The 25795-nt window shown below is 39.0% G+C and overlaps 2 protein-coding genes across 5 annotated transcripts in view; one reads left to right on the plus strand and one right to left on the minus strand.

The window, feature by feature from the left end:
- UGP2 (UDP-glucose pyrophosphorylase 2) overlaps window positions 1–19621 on the plus strand; it is a 49086-nt gene extending 29465 nt beyond the window's left edge. For both annotated transcript variants that reach the window (XM_070429333.1, XM_070429332.1), the window contains exons 4-10: window positions 5893–6078; window positions 7333–7466; window positions 8838–9135; window positions 10345–10542; window positions 11079–11321; window positions 17935–18039; window positions 19166–19621. In XM_070429333.1, coding sequence (XP_070285434.1) covers window positions 5893–6078; window positions 7333–7466; window positions 8838–9135; window positions 10345–10542; window positions 11079–11321; window positions 17935–18039; window positions 19166–19273 — 1272 coding nt within the window. In that variant the 3' untranslated portion in view covers window positions 19274–19621. The remainder of the gene's footprint in view (window positions 1–5892; window positions 6079–7332; window positions 7467–8837; window positions 9136–10344; window positions 10543–11078; window positions 11322–17934; window positions 18040–19165) is intronic.
- VPS54 (VPS54 subunit of GARP complex) overlaps window positions 19326–25795 on the minus strand; it is a 101016-nt gene continuing 94546 nt past the window's right edge. For all 3 annotated transcript variants that reach the window (XM_070429330.1, XM_070429331.1, XM_070429329.1), the window contains exons 22-23: window positions 23618–23712; window positions 19326–21801 (exon numbers count right to left, since the gene is read on the minus strand). In XM_070429330.1, coding sequence (XP_070285431.1) covers window positions 21696–21801; window positions 23618–23712 — 201 coding nt within the window. In that variant the 3' untranslated portion in view covers window positions 19326–21695. The remainder of the gene's footprint in view (window positions 21802–23617; window positions 23713–25795) is intronic.

Below are 25795 nucleotides of genomic sequence, written 5' to 3' on the forward strand. Positions count from 1 at the left end.
AAATTTAGGGAGTATTCAAATATGTTAAATGCAGCTGAGTGCGCAAGTAAGAGAAATATTAATGTTATGGATAGGATTTAGCAGTTCCAAGGATGTTGACGACCTTGTTAAGAGCAATTTATTGAATGATGGAAAAAGTTAGATTGTACTGAGTGAAGGGAGTGTAAAAGGGAGGTGAAGAAGTAGAGGTGAATGTAGTAACTTTTGTCAAGAAGTTTTGCCTCTAAGAATATGGAGGAAAAAAAGGATGTGGGTGTTGGAAGGAATGAGTGAGTATATGTCGCTGTTTTCCTTGATTTTTTTATGGCAATTATTTGAATATGTTCATGCAGATGGAAAGGAATGGAGAGGGAAAGACTGAAGATGAGACTGGATATTAAAGAAATGAGGTTCTTGAGGTGGGCACTGGTGGAGAGATTGCCCTAGGGTGGGAGACAGCTCTTCTTGTAACCAGAAAGAAGGGAAGAAGCAGATATGGAGATGCAGGAAGGTCTTGAGGACCTGTGTATATGATGGCTTTTATTTGCTTTGTGAAATACGAATTTAGCTCAGCTTAGTGGTTGAGAGGATGTTGATGAACTTGTTGGTGGACCATGTGACAATGTACATGATTTGTCAGCTTTCCCTTAATGGGAAAAAAAGATCCCTGGTCTAGGTATGACTTTACTGTCATTAAATTAATCTCTAGAAGCTTTCAAACAACCCAGATTTGGGTTGTTACCTTTAGGAATGTGAAATGAGACAATATGCCTAGCACAAAAATTGGCACTCAAGATACTGCAGAAAGGGTTGAGTGAATAAGCCCATGTTCTTGGGACACTTCCTGTACATATGGAGTGTCATTCTAAATCTGTTTTTCTGTTTACACAGATCATTTTTTCCAGCAAGCATTTTTGTTGAAAAAAAAAACACAACCTTTCAGATTGCAATAAACATACCCTTGTGAATCGTAACAGGGCAGGTATTGTTAGCTTGTTTGTGCTGTTTGGCATCATCTCCAGGAATAGCACAAATATGCTACCAAGAACTGGGTTATACTATTGCTAATGGGAACAGTGTGTCCATGACTGTGTGATGAATTCAGCTTTTCTTCTAACTGGAAACTAAGTTGTGAACAGACTGGGCAAGAAACAGATCATGGCAGACAGTTCTTAAAAGATCTTTTAAAAAATCAGCTTCTGCAGAAAAACTTGATTGACGTCCTAGAGGGCAGAACGTTGTTTAAATTTTGTTCTTAAATAGGTTGCCAACTACTTACTTTTGTTCATTCCCCAGAGGAAGTTGGGTATTTGACCAATTCTTTTATCCCAGTGAGAAGAGAATAAGAGTGGCCTAGCCTTGCACATTTTGCAGGGAGCCTCATGGGGTCTCCCCATCTCACCTATAAAGGTGCCCTACTGTATATTTAGTTGTACTAGAACTCTTTGAACACTGAATTCTATTCATGTCTGGAAGAAAGAGAAACAGAGTGATTAGGATTGAAAGCACAAAGATCGAACTAGTAATTGACTAACGGATTCAGAGTAACGTTGAGCACATATCAGGCCGTGCATGGTACTCCCTGTTGTCTCCAAACACCATCCATCTTTGTCTGAATAGATGTCTTTGTGCATTCTCCTTAGGGAGCCAAGAGGCGAAAGTGAAGAGCAGGTCAAGAAATGTCTCTGTCACTAGGTGTGTCTAGTGTTAACTTCAGCTGTTGCCAAGCAACTTTCTAACACAGATACCCGTGGCTTATTGAACTAAACTGAGGTCTGAGGGATTGCTTTGTGAGGTTTCTGGTGAGGATGTGAACAGCGTGATGAACAGAAAGAACTTCTGTTGGCATATAGGGTAATTTATGTGATGGAAAGTTGTGCTTACCACTAAATTTAACCTATAATAAACTTTAGACAAAAAGTGTCCTGGCTTGCTGTAAGCAAACTATTGGTGCCTTTCTTTGTGTGGGGTGTGTGTGTGTGTTAATAAGTCCCCAAACATGTGAAAGACCTCCAGTGAAGGCTTCTAACAGCAACACTAACCTGCCAGTCTGGACATCTCTTCCCTCATTGTACCTTGTTACCACACACCTTGTGACTCTTATTCCCTTTCCCTCCATAGTTCTTTCCTCAGAAATGGTGTTTAAGTGTAGGAGTTGGCATTCGGTCTTCCTGAGGCCTAGGCTAAAGCTGAGTACAGATTATTTGGTGAAATTCTGAGACTGAAGTTAACCATCGGTGCATCCTTAATAAAAACTATGTATTATATTACAACTAGAGGCCCAGTGAATGAGATTCGTGCACTTGGGGGGGGGGGGAGGGGTGTCCCTCAGCTTAGCCTGCACCCTCTTGCAGTCCGGGACCCTTGGGGTGGGGGATGTCCACCTGCCAGCTTAGGCCCGATCTCCCCAAGTCGGCAGTCAGACATCCCTCTCGCAGTCCAGGGCTCTCGCAGACCCAGCTTGCTGCTCCTTAGTGCTTCCTTGGAGGTGGGAGAGGCTCCCGCCACTGCTGCTGGGCTCGCCAGCCGTGAGCCTGGCTTCTGGCTGAGCTGCACTTCCCCTGTGGGAGCGCACTGACCACCAGGGGGCAGCTCCTGTGTTGAGCGTCTGCCCCCTGGTGGTCAGTGCGTGTCATAGTGACTGGTTATTCCGCTGTTCGGTCGATTTGCATATTAGTATTTTATATAGGATAGGATGCACTACTATGCACTGTTGTATAATTGGAATGTTGACTCATGAGAATAAGAATCAGAAATGCTCATCTTTTTATATGTTTGGTTGACTGTTTTGTGATGGGATATCAGTGTTATTAAAGTGAAAAAGATTATATTGAACAAAAAAAGGTTCTGGCAGAGTTTTATTAAAATGAACGGAAACAAGCCCTGGCCAGGTATGGTTGGAGTATCAACCCAATGTGCCAAGGTTGTGGGTTTCATTCCAGGTCAGGGCACATACAAGAAGCAATCAATGAATGAATAAATAAGTGGAACAACAAATTGATTTCTCTCTCTCTCTCTCTCTCTCTCTCTCTCTCTCAAAAATCAATAAATAAAATTTTAAAATAAATTGAAACATAATTCTGATACATTGGTTGATTTTTTTTTTTTAGTTAACCATTTAGAACCACAGATGCCACTCCCTACATGTTGATTTATATTAATTTTAAATAAATTTAAAACTTTAGTTCCAATAGCTACATTTCAAGTGCTCAGTAGCCACAGGTGGCCACCACAAATTACAAGACGTTTCCATAATTGTAGAAAGTTCTGTTGGATAGCATTATGCCTAGAGAGTAATAGTGAAAAAAGTGCCAATCTGTTGATCTTTTGACTACATACTTAATTATGAAGAAATCTCTTTTTACATTGTTTACATTTTTGTAAAGTTTTCATCTTGAAGTAACAAGTTGCCCATCCTTCAGAGAAACTAGTAAATCAGAACCCAGGTGTTGAACAGTGTCTGAAACCCAAATCCTGCCATTCTGCATTGTTTTCACACGTATCTGAAGAGCAGCATTTTCTTAGATTTATACTTCTAGAACTGTGTTTATGCTTGTAGTATTCTTTTAACCCTTTTAATCTTTTAATTCTTTTAATGTAAATTAAGGGTGTGTTACATTTATTAAATTCAAATAAAGGGAATTGGTTTTCTGATTACTAAGCTAAGACTTCAGAACTTGTATTCTATTTAATATCTGCAAATGGAATAAAAGAGTTTTTAAGGCTCAGTTTGCCATAGTATGTCAACCTATATCTGTAATCCAGGCCTTCATACTAGTCCTTTATACACATAAGTAGATGTTATTAAACATGGACATTCTTCTGGAAAAACCTGCATTATTTGGGGACATCCTCAAATATATAAGCCATTTAAAAAAAAAGAATGCAAAATGAATCTTGAGGACATTAGGCTAAGTGAAATAAGTAAGTCACAAAAAGACAAATGCTGTGTGATTCCACTTGTATGAGGTGTGTAGAGTAGTCAAACTCACAGAGGGAGAAAGTACAAGTGTGATTGCCAGGAGATGGGTGGAGGAGGGAGGGAATGTGCCTTGTTCTAAATGAATATAGTTCCAATTTTGCTAGATGAAAAAAAGTTCTGGACATTGCACAATAATGTGAACATACTTAATACTATTGAACTATATACTTAAAATGGTTAAGATGGCAACTTTTATGCTAAGTATATTTATAATTTTAAAAAAAGAATGTTGTAAATCTGGTTCTCTCAACTTTGAGAGTATGTTGACTATTCCTGGCCCTTTACATAATCATACACACTTTAAATTGGCCTGTCAGTTTTCACACAAAGAAATTATTTTTTTTTTATTGATTTTCTACAGAGAGGAAGGGAGAGGGATAGAGAGTTAGAAACATCGATGAGAGAGAAACATCGATCAGCCGCCTCCTGCACGCCCCCCACTGGGGATGTGCCCGCAACCAAGGTACATGCCCTTGACCGGAATTGAACCTGGGACCCTTGAGTCCGCAGGCTGACGCTCTAGCCACTGAGCCAAACCGGTTCTGGCGACAAAGAAATTCTTGAGATTCTGATTCGAATTGCATTGATCAGTTTGAGGAAAACTGACATCTTTATATTGGTAAGTCTTCTAATTTATAAACATGATAAATACATCTGATTTCGTCTTTTAAGTTTTCTCAAAAGTGTTTTATAGTGTTCCATATAGAACGCTTGCATATCTTTTGTTAGATGTATTCCTAAATATTTGCTATTTACTATTTTTGATGGTATTATAAAAGACACATTTTTAATCAATTTTATTTTCTAATCTTTATGTATAGGAACAATCTTTTTAAAATCACCTTTAAAGTTTCTTAAGCATACATTCTTAAGCAAGTGTGAAATACATTCACATTGTTGCACAACCAATCTCTAGAACTCTTTGATCTTGCAAAATTAAAACTCTATACCCGTTAAACAAAAACTTCCCATTTCTCCCTACTGGCAATCCTTGGTAATCACCCTTCTACTTTCTGCCTATATGAATCTGACTATAGGTGCCTCATATAAATAGAGTTGTACAAGCATTTGTCTTTTTATGACCACTTATTTCACTTAATAAGATTTGTCCATGTGCCAGAATTTTCTTCTTTTTTAATGCTGAATAATATTCCATTTTATGTATATATCACATTTTGTTTTATCCATTGATCTGCTGAAGGACAAACTTAGGACTGAATGGAGGAGAATAGCAAGGAATATTTTGGTTTTGGTTTTTGTCTCCTTTGGAAGAAGGAACAATGTGTGATCATATATAAACTTCTCTGGAATTGAAGTAGATCTGTTGTGCGCCAGAAATATTTATAGGCTTGATGAGTTTTGTGTCTCCCATTTGTTATGTTGATACAGATTGGGAATTTTGAGTTTCTGAAGGTAGTCTGAGAGGACTGCATGTTCTCACCAGCCAGCCAAATATTTGTGGACTGTAACTTTCCCCCTTCTGGTACTCCGTTGTAAATGAACCACTGAACTACTTCTGTGTGCCAGGGATGTTGCCAGTACTTGCTTTTGAATCAGAAGGGCCTGTATGGGAAATATAGCTGAAACTTTCCACAAAGAAAGCAAAACTCTTTTTTTTAAAAAAAATCATATTTTTATTGATTTCAGAGAGGAAGGAAGAGGGAGAGAGAGACAGAAACATCAGTGATAAGAGAGAATCATTGCATACCCCCTATTGGGGATTAAGCCCACAACCCAGGCCATGTGCCCTTGACCGGAATTGAACCTGGGACCCTTCGGTCCACAGGCCGATGCTCCATCCACTGAGCCAAATCGGCCAGGGCAAGAAAGCAAAACTCTTGTAGGAAGCCTGGAAATAACCCTGGGATTGGTTTGGTTTAACCTTTCAGAAAGCTGAAGGAATTACTTCTGTAATTTTTTTTTAATTTTAGATTCAACCCTATGAAAAGATAAAGGCCAGGGGCTTACCTGATAATGTGTCTTCTGTGCTGAACAAGCTGGTGGTGGTAAAACTCAATGGCGGTTTGGGAACCAGCATGGGCTGCAAAGGTCCGAAAAGTCTGATTGGTGTGAGGAATGAGAACACCTTTTTGGATCTGACGGTTCAGCAAATTGAAGTGAGTAACATTTGGCCTTTCTCACAAGCCACTAAAATTGTTTTTAGTTCTTAAGTATTATAAGCATTACTTTATAAAATAACAGATGTGGATTTGAGCTAGTCAGGGAGCTTGCTATCTTTAGTCTCTATTTTCGTATAAAAAAGGTTTGGTGTTTCTTAGGGCACATCCCTAGGGTGATGTAAAAACCTTTGATCTTTAAATAGCATTTGTGATTGCTGAAAGATCTGGATCTACTATTTGGATTCCCTTTGATGTCTCCTCCTCCCTCCCCCCTTTCTAGTGGCAGCCTTCATCACAGCTGGGATGATAGAGCTTTATTAACCCCCTTTGGGGAGGCTTGGGAGAATTTCACATATCTGGTTAGATGACATGGGCTAAGAACTATTCTTGGTTTCTCTCTTACTATAAAGTCATTAATCACAGACCATAAGCTATTCAGGGGCAGTGGCCTTTTTTCATCTCTTTATCCCTATTTTCTAATATAGTGCTGGCAACCACAGTAATACTAGCAGTAGCAGTGGCTAACATTTATCCAGCATGTACTGTACACCAAGTATTATTCTGAGCTCTTTACATGAATTGACTCATTTGTTCCTCTCAACAACTCTGTAAGATAAGTACTGTCATCATCCCCAATTTATAGATGAGGAAACCAAGGCACAAAGAAGTTGATTTACTTGCCCAGGGTTCCCCAGCTAGTTAGTAGGTGTAGAATGGACAGTCTGAATTCTAAGACCTTGTTATCTTTCCACTCTGTGTTGCCTCTTAGCTCTTTTCCAGAGATTGAAAAGATTTTAGTTGGGGTATGATTCACAACTCCTGACATAATCCTGAGAACAGGGAGCCATGTCTTTGTACCATTTGTACTTTCACCTCCACTGTGCTCTGGACACACACTAAATGCTTAGTCAGTATTTGCTGAGGTCATAGGGCCCTCTGGCTGGGCACACAGCTCGAGTCAGACTGTGGTGGGGAGGAAGGTGTCCCTGCTCTACTGCTGACCTGCCACATCTCTGGGCCTCAGTTTACCATCTGCAAAATGTAGACAATAGTTTGTCTCAAAGAGTTGCAATTGAATGAGCAAGTAATGGTGAATTGCTTATCAAAATGGCTTATACTAAGAAGTTATTTTTTTTCAAAACTAATATACTCGGCTACAATGTTTTGTACCTTTTGTGATTAATAAGATTAATTTTATACCTTTATGCAAAAGAAAAGTCTGGATAATCTGATTGTCATTTTCCTCCCTAGCATTTGAATAAAACCTACAATACAGATGTTCCTCTTGTTCTAATGAACTCTTTTAACACAGATGAAGATACAAAAAAAATACTACAGAAGTACAGTCACTGTCGTGTGAAAATCTACACTTTTAATCAAAGCAGGTACAAGGAGTAAAAAAATTAACTCTGGGGGGTGTTACTTCTGGAAAAGGACCTCTTTGTGTTGTTTAAACAGAGCAGCTCAAGATGTACATTTGCCAAAGACTAATGTTTGCAAGTGATGGATGCCTTAGAGTAGTGGTTCTCAACCTTGGCTGCACATTAGAATCACCTGGGAATCTTTTTAAAATCCTGATTTCTGGGCCCCATCCTCCGGAAATTCTGTTTCTTTGTTATGGGGTGGGGCCACAACATTAGTAACAAAGAAACAGAATTTCCGGAGGATGAGGCCCAGAAATCAGGATTTTAAAAAGATTCCCAGGTGATTCTAATGTGCAGCCAAGGTTGAGAACCACTGCCTTAGAGGCTGACCGTTTGTGATATCGCTACAATCACTGTGCGGGTCTGCAACTTCCAGTTCCTAAAAGACAATCTGCTTGAAATCCTGCTCGTGCCCAGAGCACTTGGGGTAGCTTAGGTCTCTGTTTTCTGGGGGCACATCAGGCTCCAGTTGGGGCAGTGAGCATTTTTCTATATTCTACAATATCGATAACTTCTTTCCTATGGGAAGGAATTTCTTTAACATCCTAATACAGGCTTGGAAGAAATTTAATAAATTCTAGAGAAACTCACCTACTTTGGGGAAAGGAGAGTAAGTGAAAAAGGAATTCAGATGAATTGTGATAAAGCCCAGGCAACAGTGGCTTCCAATTAAGGACAGACACGGGTCTATGTGAATTTGTACAAAGGTATATTTCTCTGTACCTTTACTTTTCTGGTGTTTTTTAAATCTGTTTTCCCAAGGACTCTGAAAGAGCAGAGGTGTTCTGTCTCCATAGTCCAGTTGGTCTTTAGTCTGTTTCAGGGCTAGCTCCTCTTCCCCCAACTGCCAGCCCCTACACGCGTTCTCACTAGGAGTAGGGAGCAGACTTCCCTGAGCACTAACCTGCTATTGATTTTCTGTGTGAAAGAAAGACTACCACCTCTGAATATATCTGTTTATAAGAATGGACAGCTTTTCCCAAATAGGTTTTCAGGGAAAAGAACAATCCCATGACCAAATAAGTTTGAGAAAACTTACTTAATGTATCTCCCCTCTTGGAGAGTCATAAAACATATCAATATCTTAAAAATATAAGTTGCCCTTCCATCTGTATGACCATGGAAAATGTTTTGTTTTGCAGCAAATATTACTATCAAGGAAACTGATTTTTGGACAACAGATAATGAGATTTTCTTAAATGGATTCACATCTGATTAAATTACTAATGATAGTCTGAAAACGAGGGAAGTTTAATTTAAATGCATTGTTTCTCTTGAATGTCTGGAATGCTCCACAGAGTTGATATTGAAAAAGAACTTTTGTTTTTTAAGGTACCCTAGGATTAATAAAGAATCTTTACTGCCTGTAGCAAAGGATGTATCGTACTCAGGGGAAAATACAGAAGCTTGGTACCCTCCAGGTCATGGTGATATTTACGCCAGTTTCTACAACTCTGGTTTGCTCGATATCTTCATTGGAGAAGGCAAAGAGTATATTTTTGTGTCTAACATAGATAATCTGGGTGCCACAGTGGATCTCTATATTCTTAATCATCTAATGAACCCACCCAATGGAAAACCCTGTGAATTTGTCATGGAAGTCACAAATAAAACACGTGCAGATGTAAAGGTAATATTGGGAGGAAGCATTTTGGGGACTCACATCTTCACATTTCAGAGGTTATGTAGTTCAAACTTTTTTCTTTATTGGAAAGTTTCTATGTGAAGCAGAACACATTTACCCACTTGATATTACTGTAAGAGAATGAAATAGTGTTCTGTAGAGCACCCTAAATTCTGATGGACATAACATTGTGTATATAAATCCAGATTTAATACTATTAAAATCATCTTTTGGGGGGAATAATCTATATGGACAATTTTAACTAAAAACATTTCCACATATATTTGTAACAAATCTGAAACATGTGAAAGCACTTTCAGTAGGTTTATTCAAACCTTTGATATTTTTCTAGTTTGATGCTTACATGTCTTTAAGTTTTTAAAAATTTTTAAATTTTTTAATTTATTGGGGTGACATTGGTTAATAAAATTATATAGGTTTGAGGTGTACAATTCTATAATACATCATCTATATATTGTACTGTGTGTTCACCACCCCAAGTCAGGTCTCCTTCCAGCACCATTTAAAATTTTGATTTTTTAAACTTTTCATGTTTAGTGGTGATGACACTTGCCCTTTGATGAAATGGTATACAAGGTTTTAGTAATTACCCCACAGCGAGTCAAAAAAGGTGGGCAGTGCGTGAATACTAAAATGGTCAGTCCCTGGGCTGGGTTCTGTGCCTCTTATAAATATCCATCCCACATGAGTGAATACTCCCCTCTCCCCACACTGCTGTGGCCCCGTGACTGTAAAACATCTCTAGGCTGAGGCCAAGCAGGGGGTCACTTCTTATCCACTTGTGCCTGTCTTCCCTATTCTCCCTTTATCCTAGAGCCAGTCAGAGCAGGGTTGTGGTAGGACTGGTTATTTGGTGATAGACGGTGATTTGGGAATAAGAGGAATGCTGTTCCTATAGCCAGCCTTCAGAAAGTGAGGAGAACTCTGATGTGACGTACTCCCAGGGTCTTTATCACAGACAAGAGGGCGGATATACTGTATAAAATGACAGACAGCCTACATTATTTTCTTTGGTTCTGTCTTCATAAGTATATTGCTTTGTGTCACAGATAGAATCACTGCTAATGCTTTTTATTTGTGGGGGATTTTATTATCAGTATCTTTTTTATAACATTCATAGGCTGTAAACAGTGTGGTATGGATGTAGTTGGGAGGGATGTGGGACACTCACTCACTCTTCTCTGCCTTTTCTAGGGTGGGACACTCACTCAGTATGAAGGCAAATTGAGACTGGTGGAAATCGCTCAAGTGCCAAAAGCACATGTTGATGAGTTCAAGTCTGTATCAAAATTCAAAATATTTAACACAAACAACCTCTGGATCTCTCTTGCAGCAGTTAAAAGACTGCAGGAGAAGAATGCTATTGACATGGAAATCATTGTTAATCCAAAGGTAAGCCAAGTGCCAGCTCACTGGTTCCTGAGATCATGTTAGGCTACACACAGACCGCCCCCCACACACACACCCTCTGGCCTGTCCAGTGCATTGGTCACTCCTCTTTGCCTAGCCAATCTCTCCAGTTCCTGGCCCTGCCTTCCAGAGTCTACACCCAGCTCTGTAGTGTGCTGAGCCATGGTGCCCTTACTTGTCCCTGGGCTATGGTAGTGGCAAGAACATGGGGTCCAAAAGCAGAGGGCCTACCTCAGCTTTCTTGTGGCTCTGATACTTATTAGCCTTTTGGCCACATAACTTTTCTAAACCTTCAGTTCTTTATCATAAAATGGAAATATTACTAAATAGATCTATGACGCTGAGAAGAGATCACATATGTATAAGTACCTGACTTATGGTAGGTACTTGATAAATATCACTTCTCAAAAATCTGTTTCCTTCAATGGACCTCTGAAACGGCTCCCCAAATATTAACTAACATGGAACTAAGTTGTTAAAAGTTGTGTTTCTCTCCCTTCCCTCTCCCTTTCTTACAGACTTTGGATGGAGGCCTGAATGTCATTCAATTAGAAACTGCAGTAGGGGCTGCCATTAAAAGTTTTGAGAACTCTCTAGGTATCAATGTTCCTAGAAGCCGTTTTCTACCTGTGAAAACCACATCAGATCTCTTGCTTGTGATGTCAAACCTCTATAGCCTTAATGCAGGATCTTTGACAATGAGTGAAAAGCGGGAATTTCCTACAGTGCCCTTGGTTAAACTCGGCAGTTCTTTTACAAAGGTATGTAATTATAAAGATATGATATATATGTGAATTGAAATCTAATCACAGTCTCTGCTGCTGACCTATCATATTTCTACATCTTTTGTGCCGTTTAAAGGGAACCGACCTTAGAAAATAAAGCTGTAGATCACTTTTGAACTTGATTTCTGTAGAGGAGAAAAGAATGTTTACATTTTGGAACATTTTATCTTATGTCTCTTCTAAGACTATTACTGCTTTCATCAGGAAGAGAATGCTAATTCTGGCTTAACAAATACAGCTCCTACATGTACTGGGCAGTGTTCAAGGTCCTAAGTATTTAACGGTAAATAAATACAAGGGGCTGGTAGCCGTGGAGCTGGCTCAAGGCAGGGGAGTGTCCAGGCACGTTGATGGTGCAGCTGTTTAGCCAACATTTCAGAGCGCCAGTCACAGGCCCATACCCAGCACCGAGGACCGTGGGAACAGCAACCACTGCTGAGATGATGTGCATTGTTCCTGAGGCTACTTCCATCACAGTCACCTAAGGCATTTGTTAAAAAGGCATAGTGTAGCAGAGTAGGAGGATGCTACCCGGACATGCTCCCAGGAACAAGCTGGAATTACAACTGAAATATGGAAAGGCTTCCTGAATAATCAAGGGAAAATTCACAGGAGAGAACCCTGATACCCAAGGACTGAAGGTGGAGACCACATAGAGACTAGTAGGAGGGGTGGAGGCGCGAAAGGGCTGGCCAGGCACCCACAGATGGCAACTGAAGTCCTGGAGAGATATCTCAGCTGTGGGGAGGGGGGGTGCCACCGAGAACTCGGGGTTCTAATTCCAAAGCTGGGCTCCCCTGCAGAGAGCACTAAACTGAGGAGGGCACCCACATAACATCTAGCTGTGAAAAGCAGTGGGGTGCTGTCTGCCAGGGAGTGGCAGCTGAAAATTCGGGCACTCTCTTAAAGGGCCAATGCACAAAAATTCCCTGTGGAGCCATCCACCTTGTGCTCTGGCAGAGGGAGGGTGAAGTGGACTAGAGCTGTAAGAGCAGAACCCAGGACTGTGGACTCAGGGGGTAGAGCTCAGAAGGCAGACACCCCAAGTTTCCTGATTGAGACATTCCCTCACACAGCGGAGGACATCTTTCCCACATAGACAGCTGCCTTGCCTGGGGGGAAGACAGTTGACACACCCTATTGGAAAACACCTTGCTCTGAGGCCCCTTAAGAGATTAAAACAGTGGTTCTCAACCTTCCTAATGCCGCGACCCTTTAATACAGTTCTTCATGTTGTGGTGACCCCCAATTTCGTTGTTACAAATTGAACATAATTATAGCATAGTGATTAATCACAAAAACAATATGTAATTATATATGTGTTTTCCGATGGTCTTAGGCGACCCCTGTGAAAGGGTTGTTTGACCCCCAAAGGGGTCGCGACCCACAGGTTGAGAACCGCTGGTCTATAGACAGAGGCAGTCTCTGGAGGCTTTGAGTCTTTGCCTAATCCAATTAGAAACAGCCTTTAACACTGTCCTACATTAGAGGTGTAGAGGATCTACTTAATACATAGTCACAAACCCAAACAGACAACCAAAATGAGGAAACAACCCTCAAATGAAAGAACTAATGAATTCTCCAAAAGAAGAGATAAATGAAGCAGAGATAAGAAATTTATATGAAACAGAGTTTCATATAACATCATTCAAAGTAATGATGTTAAAAATGCTCAACAGTATGAAAAAAGATACAGTAACTATGAAAAAAGAACAGTCTGAGATAAAGAATGACATAACACAAAGAACACACTGGAAGGAATACACAACAGATTAGGGGAAGCTGAGGATCAAATCAGTGAATTAGAAGATAGTTGAAAATATTGAAAACAATCAATTAGAGAACCAAAAAGAAAAGAAAAAACAATTAAAAAACAGGAGGACAGCTTAAGAGAGCTGTGGGACAATGTGAAACGTAACAATATTAGAATAGTAGGTGTACCAGAAGAGGCAGAAAGGGAGAAAGCAATAGAAATGGTGTTTGAAGAAATAATGGTAGAAAACTTCCCTAACCTGGTAAAGGAAAAAGTCACACAAGTTCAGGAGGCACAGAGAACCCCAAACAAGAACCCAAACAGACCCATGCCCAGACACATCATAATTAAAATGCCAAAAATTAAAGACAAAGAATCTTAAAGGCAGTAAGAGAAAAGAAAACTGTTAACTACAAAGGAATTCCCATAAGGCTGACACCTGATTTCTCATCAGAAACTCTATAGGCCAGAAGGGAATGGCATGAAGTACTCAAATAATGGAAAGCAAGGATCTAAGACCAAGATTACTATATCCAGCAAGGCTATCATTCAAAATACAAGGTCAAATAAAGAGCTTCCCTGACAAAAATAGGCTAAAGGAGTTCACCACCAAGCCAGCATTACAAGGAACGCTAAAGGGATTGCTGTAAGGGATTGCTGAGAAGAAACAGAGAAACCTAGCCATACAGAATAAAATGGCTATAAATAAGTACCTCTCAATAATAACTCTGAATGTAAATGGATTAAATGCTCCAATCAAAAGATGGGAGTAGCTGAATGGATACAAAAACATGATCCAACTATATGCTGTCTACAAGAGACCCACCTCAAAACAAAAGACACATACAGGATGAAAGTGAAGGGATGGAAAAAAATTTTCCATGCAAATGGAAAAGAAAAAAAGCTGGAGTAGCAATACTCATATCTGACAAAATAGACTTTAAGAGCATTATGCTAAATGAAATAAGCCAGTTGGAGAAAGATAAATATCATATGATCTCACTCATTTGTGGAATATAATGAACATAAACTGATGAACAAAAATAGAGCCAGAGGGGAAAAAAATTCTAAAATAAAAGAAATAATTGTTATATGCAGATTTTTAATATTTCCTACAACTTTTGTGATATCATACTATGTTAGTACAGTTTTGGTAATATTATACTTAAAGCCCTTTTCTTGAAATATTAATGTTTATTGCATGTAATATAAGATCATTTTTCTTGAATAATTGGTGTTTATTGCATTTAACATATTTAAAATCATTTTCTTGAGATATTAATGTTTATTGCATGTAACATCATTATAGTTAAGATTGTTTCTCTTGAAATATTAAGGTTTATTGCATGTAACATTATTATATTTAAAATCGTTTTTCTTGAAATAAAAAACTGGGGAAAAAGGCATAGTGTGGCCCGGCCTGTGTTGCTCAGTGGTTGAGCATTGACCTCTGAACCAGGTCATGGTTCGATTCCAGGTCAGAGCACATGCCGGGGTTGTGGGCTTGATCCCCAGTGTGGGGTGTGCAGGAGGCAGCTGATCAATGATTCCCTCTCATCATTGATGCTTCTCCCTCTCCCTTCCTCTCTGAAATCAATAAAAATATATTTTAAATAATAAAGACTAAAATCTTTGCTTTCATGGATGGTCTAGTGCAGGGGTGAGGATTTTTTTTTTTTTTTTTTGCCAAGGGCTATTTGGGTATTTATAACTTCATTCGATTAATATAATTCACTTAATGTAAATTTCTTTGGCTATGAAAAAAGCTTCTAGATTTATTGAATTTAGAGTCCGGCCTGTGGTTGCTTTGGCAGGGCCAGACCAAATGATTTCGCGGGCCTTATACAGCCCATGGGTCAGACATGCCCGCCTCTGGTCTAGTAAGATAAGGATGATGATAGGTAAATAAACTGAATGTACATTATGCCAAAGTGGTAGAAAAATAAATAGGAATGTGTGCATGGGTAGTGTTGGTGTCATTTTACATGAGTCGTTAGAGACAGTCTTACGAGAAATTGAGTGTCATGCAGGTGTCTGGATTGAATAGTATTCCAGGCAGGAGGAACAGTAAGTACAGTTAACCCTACCCTATCATGATAAGTGGAATCCAAAAAAAATCATGTAAAATGTTGAGAGGTTAATGCAGTGGCAGGGTGAGCCCTGTGGCTGGACTGTGGAGTCCTGCTGTGCCATCCAAGTCTATGCTAGTGTTAGTTGTGGTTTAGTGCCACCTGGTGTGGATGTGTGTACTGCCTCCTATATTGACGGGGGAGGATTCTAGATCCTGAGGCTGGCCTGGAATTTCCAGGATAGCGTCTGGCATCTTAGAAGTCTCCCAATTATTAGGTACCTCTTTTATCAGCCTGGTTGGGCTGGGAAAATCCTAGTGATACAAGGACCCACCATCTTCTCACATCCTGAGATGGGATTGCCATCCGTATTTCACCTAGCCTCATGCACCCTTCAATTCCCTCCCATTCTCCCTTGCCTCTTCCATATCCTGCAGGAGATGAAGAATGTTTGCTGCCTCGATTTACGAACAGGGGCTGAGTGGGCAATAGCTAGTTGCTCTGAGGAAGAACATGTTTTAGGAACATTTGAGAGTATAATACGGCTGGAGCAGAGTAAGCAAGTAAGGGACTGGGGGTGGGTGGATTATGTAGAACTTTGTAATTAAGTATTGGGAGTGTGGCTTTCTTTTTTCTCTTGTGGATGAGAAGCCATTGGTGAGTTGTGAGCTGAGGAGTGAATCAGGGAACAATGACAGAATCAGGGAGACTGGGGAATAGGTTGTTGCAGGAATCCTGGAAAAAGGAAACAGTGGCTTGGACTAAGGTGGTAGCAGTGGAAATAATGAAAAATGTTGACATTTTGAGATATTTTGAAAGTTGTACCTCTAGGATTTGCTGTTGGAATAGATGAGAGGGTACATCAGAAGAGGAAGGATGACTCCAAGGTTTTTAGCCTGTGCAACTGGAAACATGGAATTATCGTTTACTGAATAGGGAAAGCATGGGTAGGGTAGGTTTAGGCAGAGCAGGATGAGCAGTAAGTTTTGGAGACACCATACTTATTGGACCTTCAAATAGAGAAACTGAATGTTTAAGTCTAGAGCTCAGAAGAGAGATCTAGAAGAGACAGATAAATTTGAGAGTTGTCAGCTTAGGTACGTAAAGCCGTAAGATAAGGATCACTTAGAGAGTGAGTTGAGGAGGTGGGGGAGTCCAAGAACTGAGCTCTGAGGTACTCCAAGGCTTAGAGGATGGGGATGGAAGAAGCAGCAAAGGTGACTGAAGAGAGACAGGTTAGGAACTGGGTAGAAAACAATGAATATATACGTCCTGAAAGCCCAATGAAGAAAAGAGGGAGTGTTCATCTTGGTCAAGTGCTACTTCTGAATCAAGTAAGATGAATGAGAATTTACCATTAGATTGATCAGTATAGAGGTTTTGGAGGCTGACTGGAATGGGTTTAAAAGAGACTAGAAGAGAAATTGGAGATATGAATCCAAGAATTTTGACTTGAAGAGAAACAAAAATGGTGCCATAGAAAGGTTTTTTGTTTTGATTTTGTAAAGATGGGAGACTTTATAACGTGTCTATACATTGATGTGAATTGATGCAATCAAGAGGGAAAAAACACTGAAGAAGGAGAAAGGAGAATTGCTGGACAGTATTCTTGAACAGGCCTTAAGAAGGGTTGGTCTTAAGTTGGAGTAGGAATAGTCCAACCTCAGTATTAGAAGGGACAGAGTAATGGGTGGGGGTGGGGGGCAAAAAAGGGGTGATGGTGGCAGTGGTAGCAGTGGTGGTATAAGTGTAAATTTTCTGATTGCTTCTGTTTTTCTCAGCAAAATAGGAAATAAGGCCCTATAGGACAATTTCTAGTGCCTATAAATATAAGGAAATAGGAAGCAAAGACAGTGATGATTTATAATGATAATTCGTGCAGTTGCTCTTCCATTTCTTCTGAATCCTACCCATCCCTAAAGCCCAGCTCCAGTCTAGTTTGCTTCAGACCATGATCTCTCTCTCTTTTTCCAACTTCAGATTATCTGAACTACTCATCTGGCTCTTGGCATGTTAGTTGGTTATCTTTTTATTTTTCTAACTAGAGGCCCACTGCACAAATTTTTGCACGGGTGGGGTCCCTCAGGGTGGCCTGTGGAGATCGGGCCTCAGCTTGCACCCCCCAGCCTCACAGTCCCAGCTTGCGCTCCCAGCCCCGCCTAGCACCCGGCCTTGGCCTGGCGCTGCCTCCTCACCTGCTCTACCATCCTGCCTGCAGGGCAGACAGTCAGGGCCCTACCCGGCTCCCTCAGCAACTGGAAGCCAGGTGGCGGCTCCAACCCTCGCCACCACTGCTGGTCACCGTCTGCGGGGCAGTCGGGTCCCTGCTCACACCCGCCTTGGCCTGGTGCTGCCCGCTCACCTGCTCCACCATCCTGCCGCTGTCCTGCTCTCAGTCCTGCCCTGATAGGGGCCAGCAGCGCCTCCACTGCCACCCACTGCCAGCACCGCCCCCTGGTGGTCAGAGCACGTGATAGCGAGCAGTCGAACGACCACCCAAGGGGACAATTTGCATATTATTAGGCTTTTATTATATAGGATGTCTGATCTGCTGAGCTGTATTGTAAACTGTTTGATGGTAGGGACAACGTTCTATCCCCTGGTCTCTCCTGCACAGGATCTAGCATATAGCGAGTGCTTAACAAATAGGTTCTTCCAATAGAGGGCCTAAACTTGGCCATAAACAGAATGTTTCGTTAAACTATTTTGTTAATTTAACCCTTAACCTATTTTTGAAACAATTTATATATTTCTATTTTTCTTTCAGGTTCAGGATTACCTAAGGAGATTCGAAAGTATACCAGATATGCTTGAATTAGATCACCTCACAGTTTCAGGAGATGTAACATTTGGCAAGCACGTTTCATTAAAGGTGTGTTGTTATGAAATTTATAGATCTTACAGCTTTACAAACAGGTTTCATTTACTAGTCCTAGATTTACCTTTATTTTAAGGAATACTTCCTAGTCTGTACCAGATACTTATAAGATAGAAATACATTTTAAAAATGAAATAGCTTACTACAGTATTTAGTGTTAACAGTGTCTTCCATTGATATACAGCATAATTAAAATACAATCATAATAGTTGTATATAGGAATTTTGTTGAATACAACATTCAAATGGAAAGCAAACACTAATAAATAATTGGGCTGGCACTATTTTATTGAAATAGGACAATCTTTAAAATAGAATCATTATTAAATTAGCATTAGTTCACTAAAGATGACTATTTGAATCTAAATGAAAGTAGAAAAGTGAGAACTTCATTTATACTTACTGAGTATAATCTATTCCTGTTAAACTAATCTATTGTCATCAACTATTATAAACAATAGTCATTCACATTACTTAGTACTTGGGTACTTTTATAACCATCATTCCAGACTAGCATAAGAAGGACTATGGGTATAAGTATTAAAACTCAGAACCAAAGATACAATAGCTTTTTCTAATCAGTATATTTTTTTAATCCCATACCTAGATTTCAGTTACTTAAATGAAGATTTTGAAAAAACAAATATGTATGTATGAGATATCTACATATATACAACCACACATCACACATATATAAAGAACTTTATTGTTGATATTGCCTCATCTAAACAGTTTCACTTAAGATATGAAAAATTTATCTGTAAACTGTTATGTAAATATAAACTAAGCACCCTTCAGTTTCCTTGTGAAGGCAAATAATGCTGGTGGCTTTGCAAGTAGTTCTTTGAAAGGGCCAGTCATGTTGTGGCACTGGGTTCACTTCTCACTCCTCGTACCACCTCTGATGATTAGAGGAATCTGGAACTACTGCCAGGATTGATACAGAGGACACATTATAGTTTTCCTTAACATGTTACTTGTTTTTCAAGTTTAATGTTGTTTATACAGTTACTCCATCACCAGTAGAGTTCTACATAAACTTGATAATTGTAAGAAAAATCAATTGCATTTCAGCTTCAGTTGCAAGTACACTCTTGCTTTTTGTTTTCCCTGTCACTTAGGGAACAGTTATCATCATTGCCAATCATGGTGACCGAATTGACATCCCACCTGGAGCAGTATTAGAGAACAAGATTGTATCTGGGAACCTTCGTATCTTGGACCACTGAAATGAAAAAATACTGTATACACTTTATACTAATCATGGGCTAGTTTCTTACAACAAAATGTTCTCTAGCATTCTATAATAGGCAGGTACTTTTATTGTGTTTACTGTACCTGCAGTATTAATTTTTAAAGTAGAGTTTTCTGCAGTATGCTTTTATTTTAGTCTAAGAAAAGCACAGATGGAAGCAATACTTTTCTTCTTGGAAGAGGATCCTGGAAGTTCATCTTAAAGTGCAATATTGTTTAATCTTAAAACTGGGGCAGCTCTGCTGGGAAATCTTTTAACAGAGGCCTCAATGATGGTCACTTTGAATTGCTTGTGATTTCAAAAATAAAGCTGTGAAGCAATACATGTGTACACTTATACTTTTCAATGTTAACTTTATGAAATGGTGAAGAAAAATGGTATACTCTTGCTAAATAGTTACTTTATCAGTTGAAAGCTTTATTCTTGGAATATTTATATTCACTGGCCAGTTACCTACAAAATCAAGTTTTTGCATTTCTAAGAATCTTAACCACATCATTATTTCCATAGGAATTAAATTTGAAGGTATTTATTAGTACCTTTCATTTAGTTCTAAAACTGGGGTGCCTGCCATGCTTTTTCCACAGGCTCTCCATTTATTGAAACAAAGTGGTATTTCTTTTCCCAGCTGAAAGAGCTGGGGTGGGTAGAGGTAGGGCATTTCTTTCACATCCTTGTTCTCTAATATAATGGGTGGGGGTATAACTTTTTCAGAAGTTCCCTTTCCTTGAAGCTTGCTTGTCACTGAAAAATGTTCTTGAATAGCCTTTCAAATCAGGTCTACTAGTAGTATAATTTGTTGCTTTTCTTTAAGAATCAATTACATTTTCCAGTTCTTCCATACTTATTTTTCAGTAGGCTGCTTATTTAAAGTTTACAGTATACTATTAAAAAAGTCTTTTAAAGTCTGGTAATTGTTTACAGCTTTATTTTAGACAGACAGTTAAGAACCAATGACATACCTCTGTAATGATAAAGGAAAGAAAACAGGCTTTCCTTTTAGGAGATCAAAGAGCACAAAATAAGGCTATTTCATTGTACATAATCACTACAAAGTTAGGCACTCTGATAGGGTTAGGCAAGATTCCTGGTGTGAGGTGAGACATAGGCACTTTCATTTGTAGCGTGCTGCTGATTCTGTTTTGAAGGTAACATAAGGTTTACCCTGGCCGGTGTGGCTCAGTTGTTTGGAGCATCATCCCATACACCGAAAGGCTGTGGGTCCAATTCCCGGACAGGGCACATATCTAGATTGCAGGTTCAGTACCCGGTTGGGGCGTGAATGAAAAGCAACCAATTTATGTCTCCCTCCCCCGTCCACACACACACATACTTTCTCTTTCCCTTTCTCTCTTTAAAATCAATGAACATCCTCAGGTGAGGATTAAAAAAAAAAAAAGTCTTTAAATAACTTACTCATCACCTTGTATTTCAGGCCCCAACACAGCAGCTTATATTTTCTATTTCTCCCTGGTCTTTGTTCATATACACATCGAAAGTAACTTAAAAACAAGAACCCAAGGGAGCCACACTGCATATGTTACATGTTAAAATGAAAACTCATAAGTAGGCAGAATATATAAAAATGTATTCTTACCTCTGCTAGAAATAAAAAAGGCAAAAAAACCCCTTCATATTTTTTATAAAAATACAACTATTAAACTGCAGGCTTTCATATATCACTTCTGAAAAGTATTTAAATTAGCTCATAAATGAACACTAATACCTTATTCTTTATTACTTGTGATCATCCTTTCAAGTATTTAGACTATTCTGGAAGGCTTCACCCAGTGGTTGTAGAAAGATTAAATATGCAGCACACAAAGCCTAAAACTTGACATTGGTCACTGAAAAAAAACTGAATTCCTAAATCCAAGCAATCAAAAGATGTTTATTTTTTTATAGAAAGATCTGTAAAAAAATAATTTTCAAACAGTTTTACTTTCATAGAGAAAACTTTCTACAGAGATTGACTAAGATTTTAATATTTTAAATTGTACCATCATTAAATAAAGGTGGGACACCATATGAATTTCATTGCACTGGAAGAAATGCAAAGCATTTTTTAATATAAAGTATACAGAGCATTCTAGTCAACTACAGCTGTGTTACAGCTATGTGTTCTTTTGGATTTGGTCCAAAGAAACCTGAGTCTGTTTCCAGAGAGAATGAAAAATATAGACACCTGATCAGTTATTCCTCACTGAAGGAAGCATAAAACTGGCATTCCTTGTAGATCCCACTGAATCCCAGCTTCCCATCACTGATACTTTCCTTTTCCCCTTTTCCTACCCCAGTTCACTTGGGTTCCAGGTTCAGTTCTTGAATCACAGGCATCCATATTTTCTTAAACACATACATCCCATGGTCAGGCTACCCAGTTTTCCAGTATGTCATCACCTCTTCTGTTCCCAGATCTCAGCCATATTTAGGTCCAAATCTTTAAGGCCTTTTAAGGCTTGAAGATTTCCAGTGTAAAAAGCTACATCTGCTGTGACCAACCTAAACATTGGAGAGAAAATTATTTTTAATCTCACACTTTCTATTCAAATAAAGTAGCAATGCTCACAGAGTCGAAAGTCCTAGCCTAGCTGCTCGACTGTTATTTAAAATTCAGATTTCCTAGGGACCAAATGTCAATCAATATATCTTAGCAGGATTCCTGCTATCATATGTTCTATTTCAACAATAAATGTCTTTAAAAAGAATAAACCAATGCAGGTTGGACTCTGTTTCATAATTAATTCTGCCCAATAGATTTGTTTTATAATAAAATAAATTAGAGAAAATAACAGGTTAAACTGTTTTTTGATCAGATGCCACTAAAGTATACATGTTTATGACTAATAAAATCACAGAACTGATAATCAATACAACAACACTTGATGAAAAGAGAATTACACTGATCTGTCACAATGCCTATCTCTGAAAAACAAATATTCCTGGCAAGAACATTTAAACACAAATATCAAAGCTCCATGCATAAAAAATAGGGGCAGGTCTGATTATATTTTGAAAGATGTGGCCCATGGAAAAACAAATAGGAGACTTTGATTTAGTGGTTTGTAAAAAATAGGAGGGAATCTGGCTTTAATATTTTAATGAACACGTAAGTTCTGGATTGCTGAACTACTACCTTGGGGCAAAGGTATTCAAGTACCCTTAATATCTGCACTACAGTCTAATTTATAAATACCTTTGGACTTATGCACTTAAGTTTTACCTTTTATCATATGGCAGAATTTACTAAGGACCGTATTTTTTGTTTGAAATTAATCTAATTTAGGGTGCTTTAAAATCTATTTAAAAATTCACATTATACTTCTTGTGATAATATGGTAAGTACATTGAAACTGACAGCAATAGTAAAAAAAAAAAAAGAACAGCTTTTCTAAGGCAATAACCCTACATTAAAATTAAACAATATAAATCTACATTTTAAAATATCGTTATGTTTAATAAACACTATTTTTAGTCTATATGAGAAAGTGTATTGAAAATGTTAACATATAAACTGAAAAACTGATAAACATAAAACCAGACATTTGCAACATATATAACCAACAAAGGATTAGGTTGAGGGTATATGGAAAAATCTAAAATCAAGAAAAATGGGCAAAGAATGTGAACAGGAAAAATCACAAGATGAGGACCTCTGAATGACTAATAAATATATGAAAATATAACAAGCACTAGAAAATGCCTATCAAAATAAAATACCATTGTCTTCCATCATATTGGCAACAAAAAATCCTAACAGCAAATGTTGGCAGGATATAGAGAGAAATGGTGGGAGTGTAAGCTTGGTACAGCCATTTGGCAGAACATTCTGGCAATACCTAGTAGAGTGGAAATGTACATTTGCTCTAATCCACTTGTAAATACGTACCCTAAAGAAAAGTATGTACATATTCACACTTTTAGTAACTCTATGAAGGAATTAGGCAGACTTTATCCTCATTTTATAAATAAGGCGCAAGGGTTAATTATTTATAAAATAATGGTGACACAGCTACAAAGTAAGGCTTTTAGTCCTGTCTGGATAGGGGAAGACTATTGGGTAATCTAAGCAGGTGCTACTAACCCACACTGCTTCAAAACAGACATAAGGTCAGTTAAGTAATTGACCATTTATAGAAACACTTTAACGTAGATAGATATAGATATATATTATCTCCACAGAGAGGAAAAAAGCAAAAGGTTGCTGATTTTATAATTTTTGGGCTCCAGCATAATTATAGTAGAAAAGGACAACATAATGAATAAAACCAATGTAACAATTTGATATGGGCATAGTAAAAATATTTTGAAAACATACCCATTTTGAGGTCCTCCATCATTTATCACATTTAAATGAGACAACTGCTTTTTCAAGTGGAGTTTGTAACTTGCATTAATTCTTAAAAATAGCATCTGGAAAGGAAATAAAACTTAAGTTTCTTAAAGCTCTACTGAAATAGAAGACAAAAGTATCAGGAGTTATCAATATCAAATCAGAAAAAATTTTTAAATAAGCTTTGTTTTGGCATATATCTTTAAAATGCTCCCTTGAAAATATTTTATTGCTAGTTCAGTGTAAGTTTTTGCCTTTAGCTGGATAAAAGCTCTTTTTTCCCTTTTCAGTACTATTTCTTTTTGTGATATGACATATTAATGCCTTTCTGCCCCTTAGAAGAAGTCCTCTGAGATATGTAAATGGCATATATCACAACAGATAAAAAGAATAAAAAGAAATAGAGAATTCTGTAAAATATTAACTATGAATGTGACAGAGAAAACAAAAAAGCCTTAACGGTAGAGGCAAAGACACCTTTATCCTTCCAACCTGGTAAAATTAACTGAAAGTATTTTATTGCTCCTGCAGGCACACTTTTTAATGCAATGGCCCAATAATTCTTTGGGAAATACCTGACCTGAAATTATATACAATTAATCTATGGAAAATGTTTTGTCATTTTTGCCCAGCTTTGACAAGAGTTCCCTTTAAATTATGATGTAGATAAAAACACATGAGATACCTGTATGCGAGCTCCCTGACCTGGTTAAGCCTTGCTCTAAAATTAGAACTCAGATGGCAAATCAAGTTAGTCAGAAAGTCAGAGGTAGGGGATCTTATATGTGGAATGGAAGGGTGGCTTGGCTAAGGAGAAATGAGAAAGAAAAAGAGACCCTAGTGGTTGTTCCATATCTTATGGATCCTCCTCAATCCTCAGCCCCAAATCATGAGGTCAGTATGATTAATGAAAAGTTAGGGAAGCATGAATGTGCTAGTATGTAAGATGGAAGCCTGAAGTGGCATGGGAAAGGAGACTAGCAGGAGCAAGAGTAACTAAGAAAGCTACCTTTGCTCCCAAATAACATTTCCATGAATTGAACCAATTAGACAAATTGAAATAACAAACTTGTCTGAATAGCAAAAATCCCAGTGAAAGTTAAGTTTATACGTCAAACAAAAACTAGGATTATAACACTATCATTCTACAACTATCCTAATAAAGAGGGAATATGCTAATTGACCCTCACACCATCACAAAGATGCCGGCGCCCACAGCCAATAAGGAGGGAATATGCTAATTGAATGCCACACCCTCAAAGATGGTGCCCACAGCCAATAAGAAGGGAATATGCTAATTGCTCCCACACCCTCAAAGATGGTGGCGCCCACAGCCACAAGATGGTGGCACCCAATCCCCTCAGCCCCGCCAGGACACCTGTCTCCGGAGTTCCCCAGTGCCCTCAGCCCCACCAGCCGCTCAGGGCCAGCCCAAGGCGCAGGCAAGCCTCGGATGGCAGCTGCCCAGCCGCCCAGGGCCACCCGAGGCTCAGGTAACCAGGGCCGGCCAAGGCTTGCGCTGCTGGCAGTGGCATCAGCAGAAGTGTGATGGGGCATCACCTTCCCCTGATCACCGGTCGCCTCCCGCCCCTGAGGGCTCCCGGACTGTGAGAGGGGGCAGACCGGGCTGAGGGACCCCCCCCCATCCAGTGCATGAATTTTCATGCACCAGGCCTCTAGTCTGGTATAAGGGAATAAGCTAAACTAATGTGGGTAAAGAAGACTGAAAAAAACCAATACTGGAACCTTTGAAGTACTGAGAGGGAACCAAGGGAAATGGGAAGTAGGAATGTCACTGAAGAGTGAAGAGAGTGGCTCGCTCTCTCTGTCTCTCTCAAGCCAGTGCCTTTCCCTGTCCCTGTCCCCCAGGCACATTTCTCTTGCCTCTCTTTCTCCTAAGTTCCAAGAGCCCTTCTTTTGCCTCTGTAACTTGTTTCCTGAGCCCATTTCTTCTACACCTCACTTTTTCTACCTCTGTGACTTTCTAAATAAACTTTCTCTTATTTAAAAAAAAGTGAAGAGAACTCTGTGATATTTCTGTAGACGAAGACAGCTGGGACAGTAGGTGGATACTTCATAGGTGGAAGGTGCTAAAGACTACACATTTTGCTTTTTCCTGGTTTGTGCCTATTACAGATCACTTATGCTGATATAAACATTAAT

This window comes from Myotis yumanensis, unplaced genomic scaffold (genome assembly GCF_028538775.1).
Source record: "Myotis yumanensis isolate MYYU_CA2020_CCGP unplaced genomic scaffold, mMyoYum1.0.hap1 SCAF_11, whole genome shotgun sequence".
Classification (NCBI taxonomy): Eukaryota; Metazoa; Chordata; class Mammalia; order Chiroptera; family Vespertilionidae; genus Myotis; species Myotis yumanensis.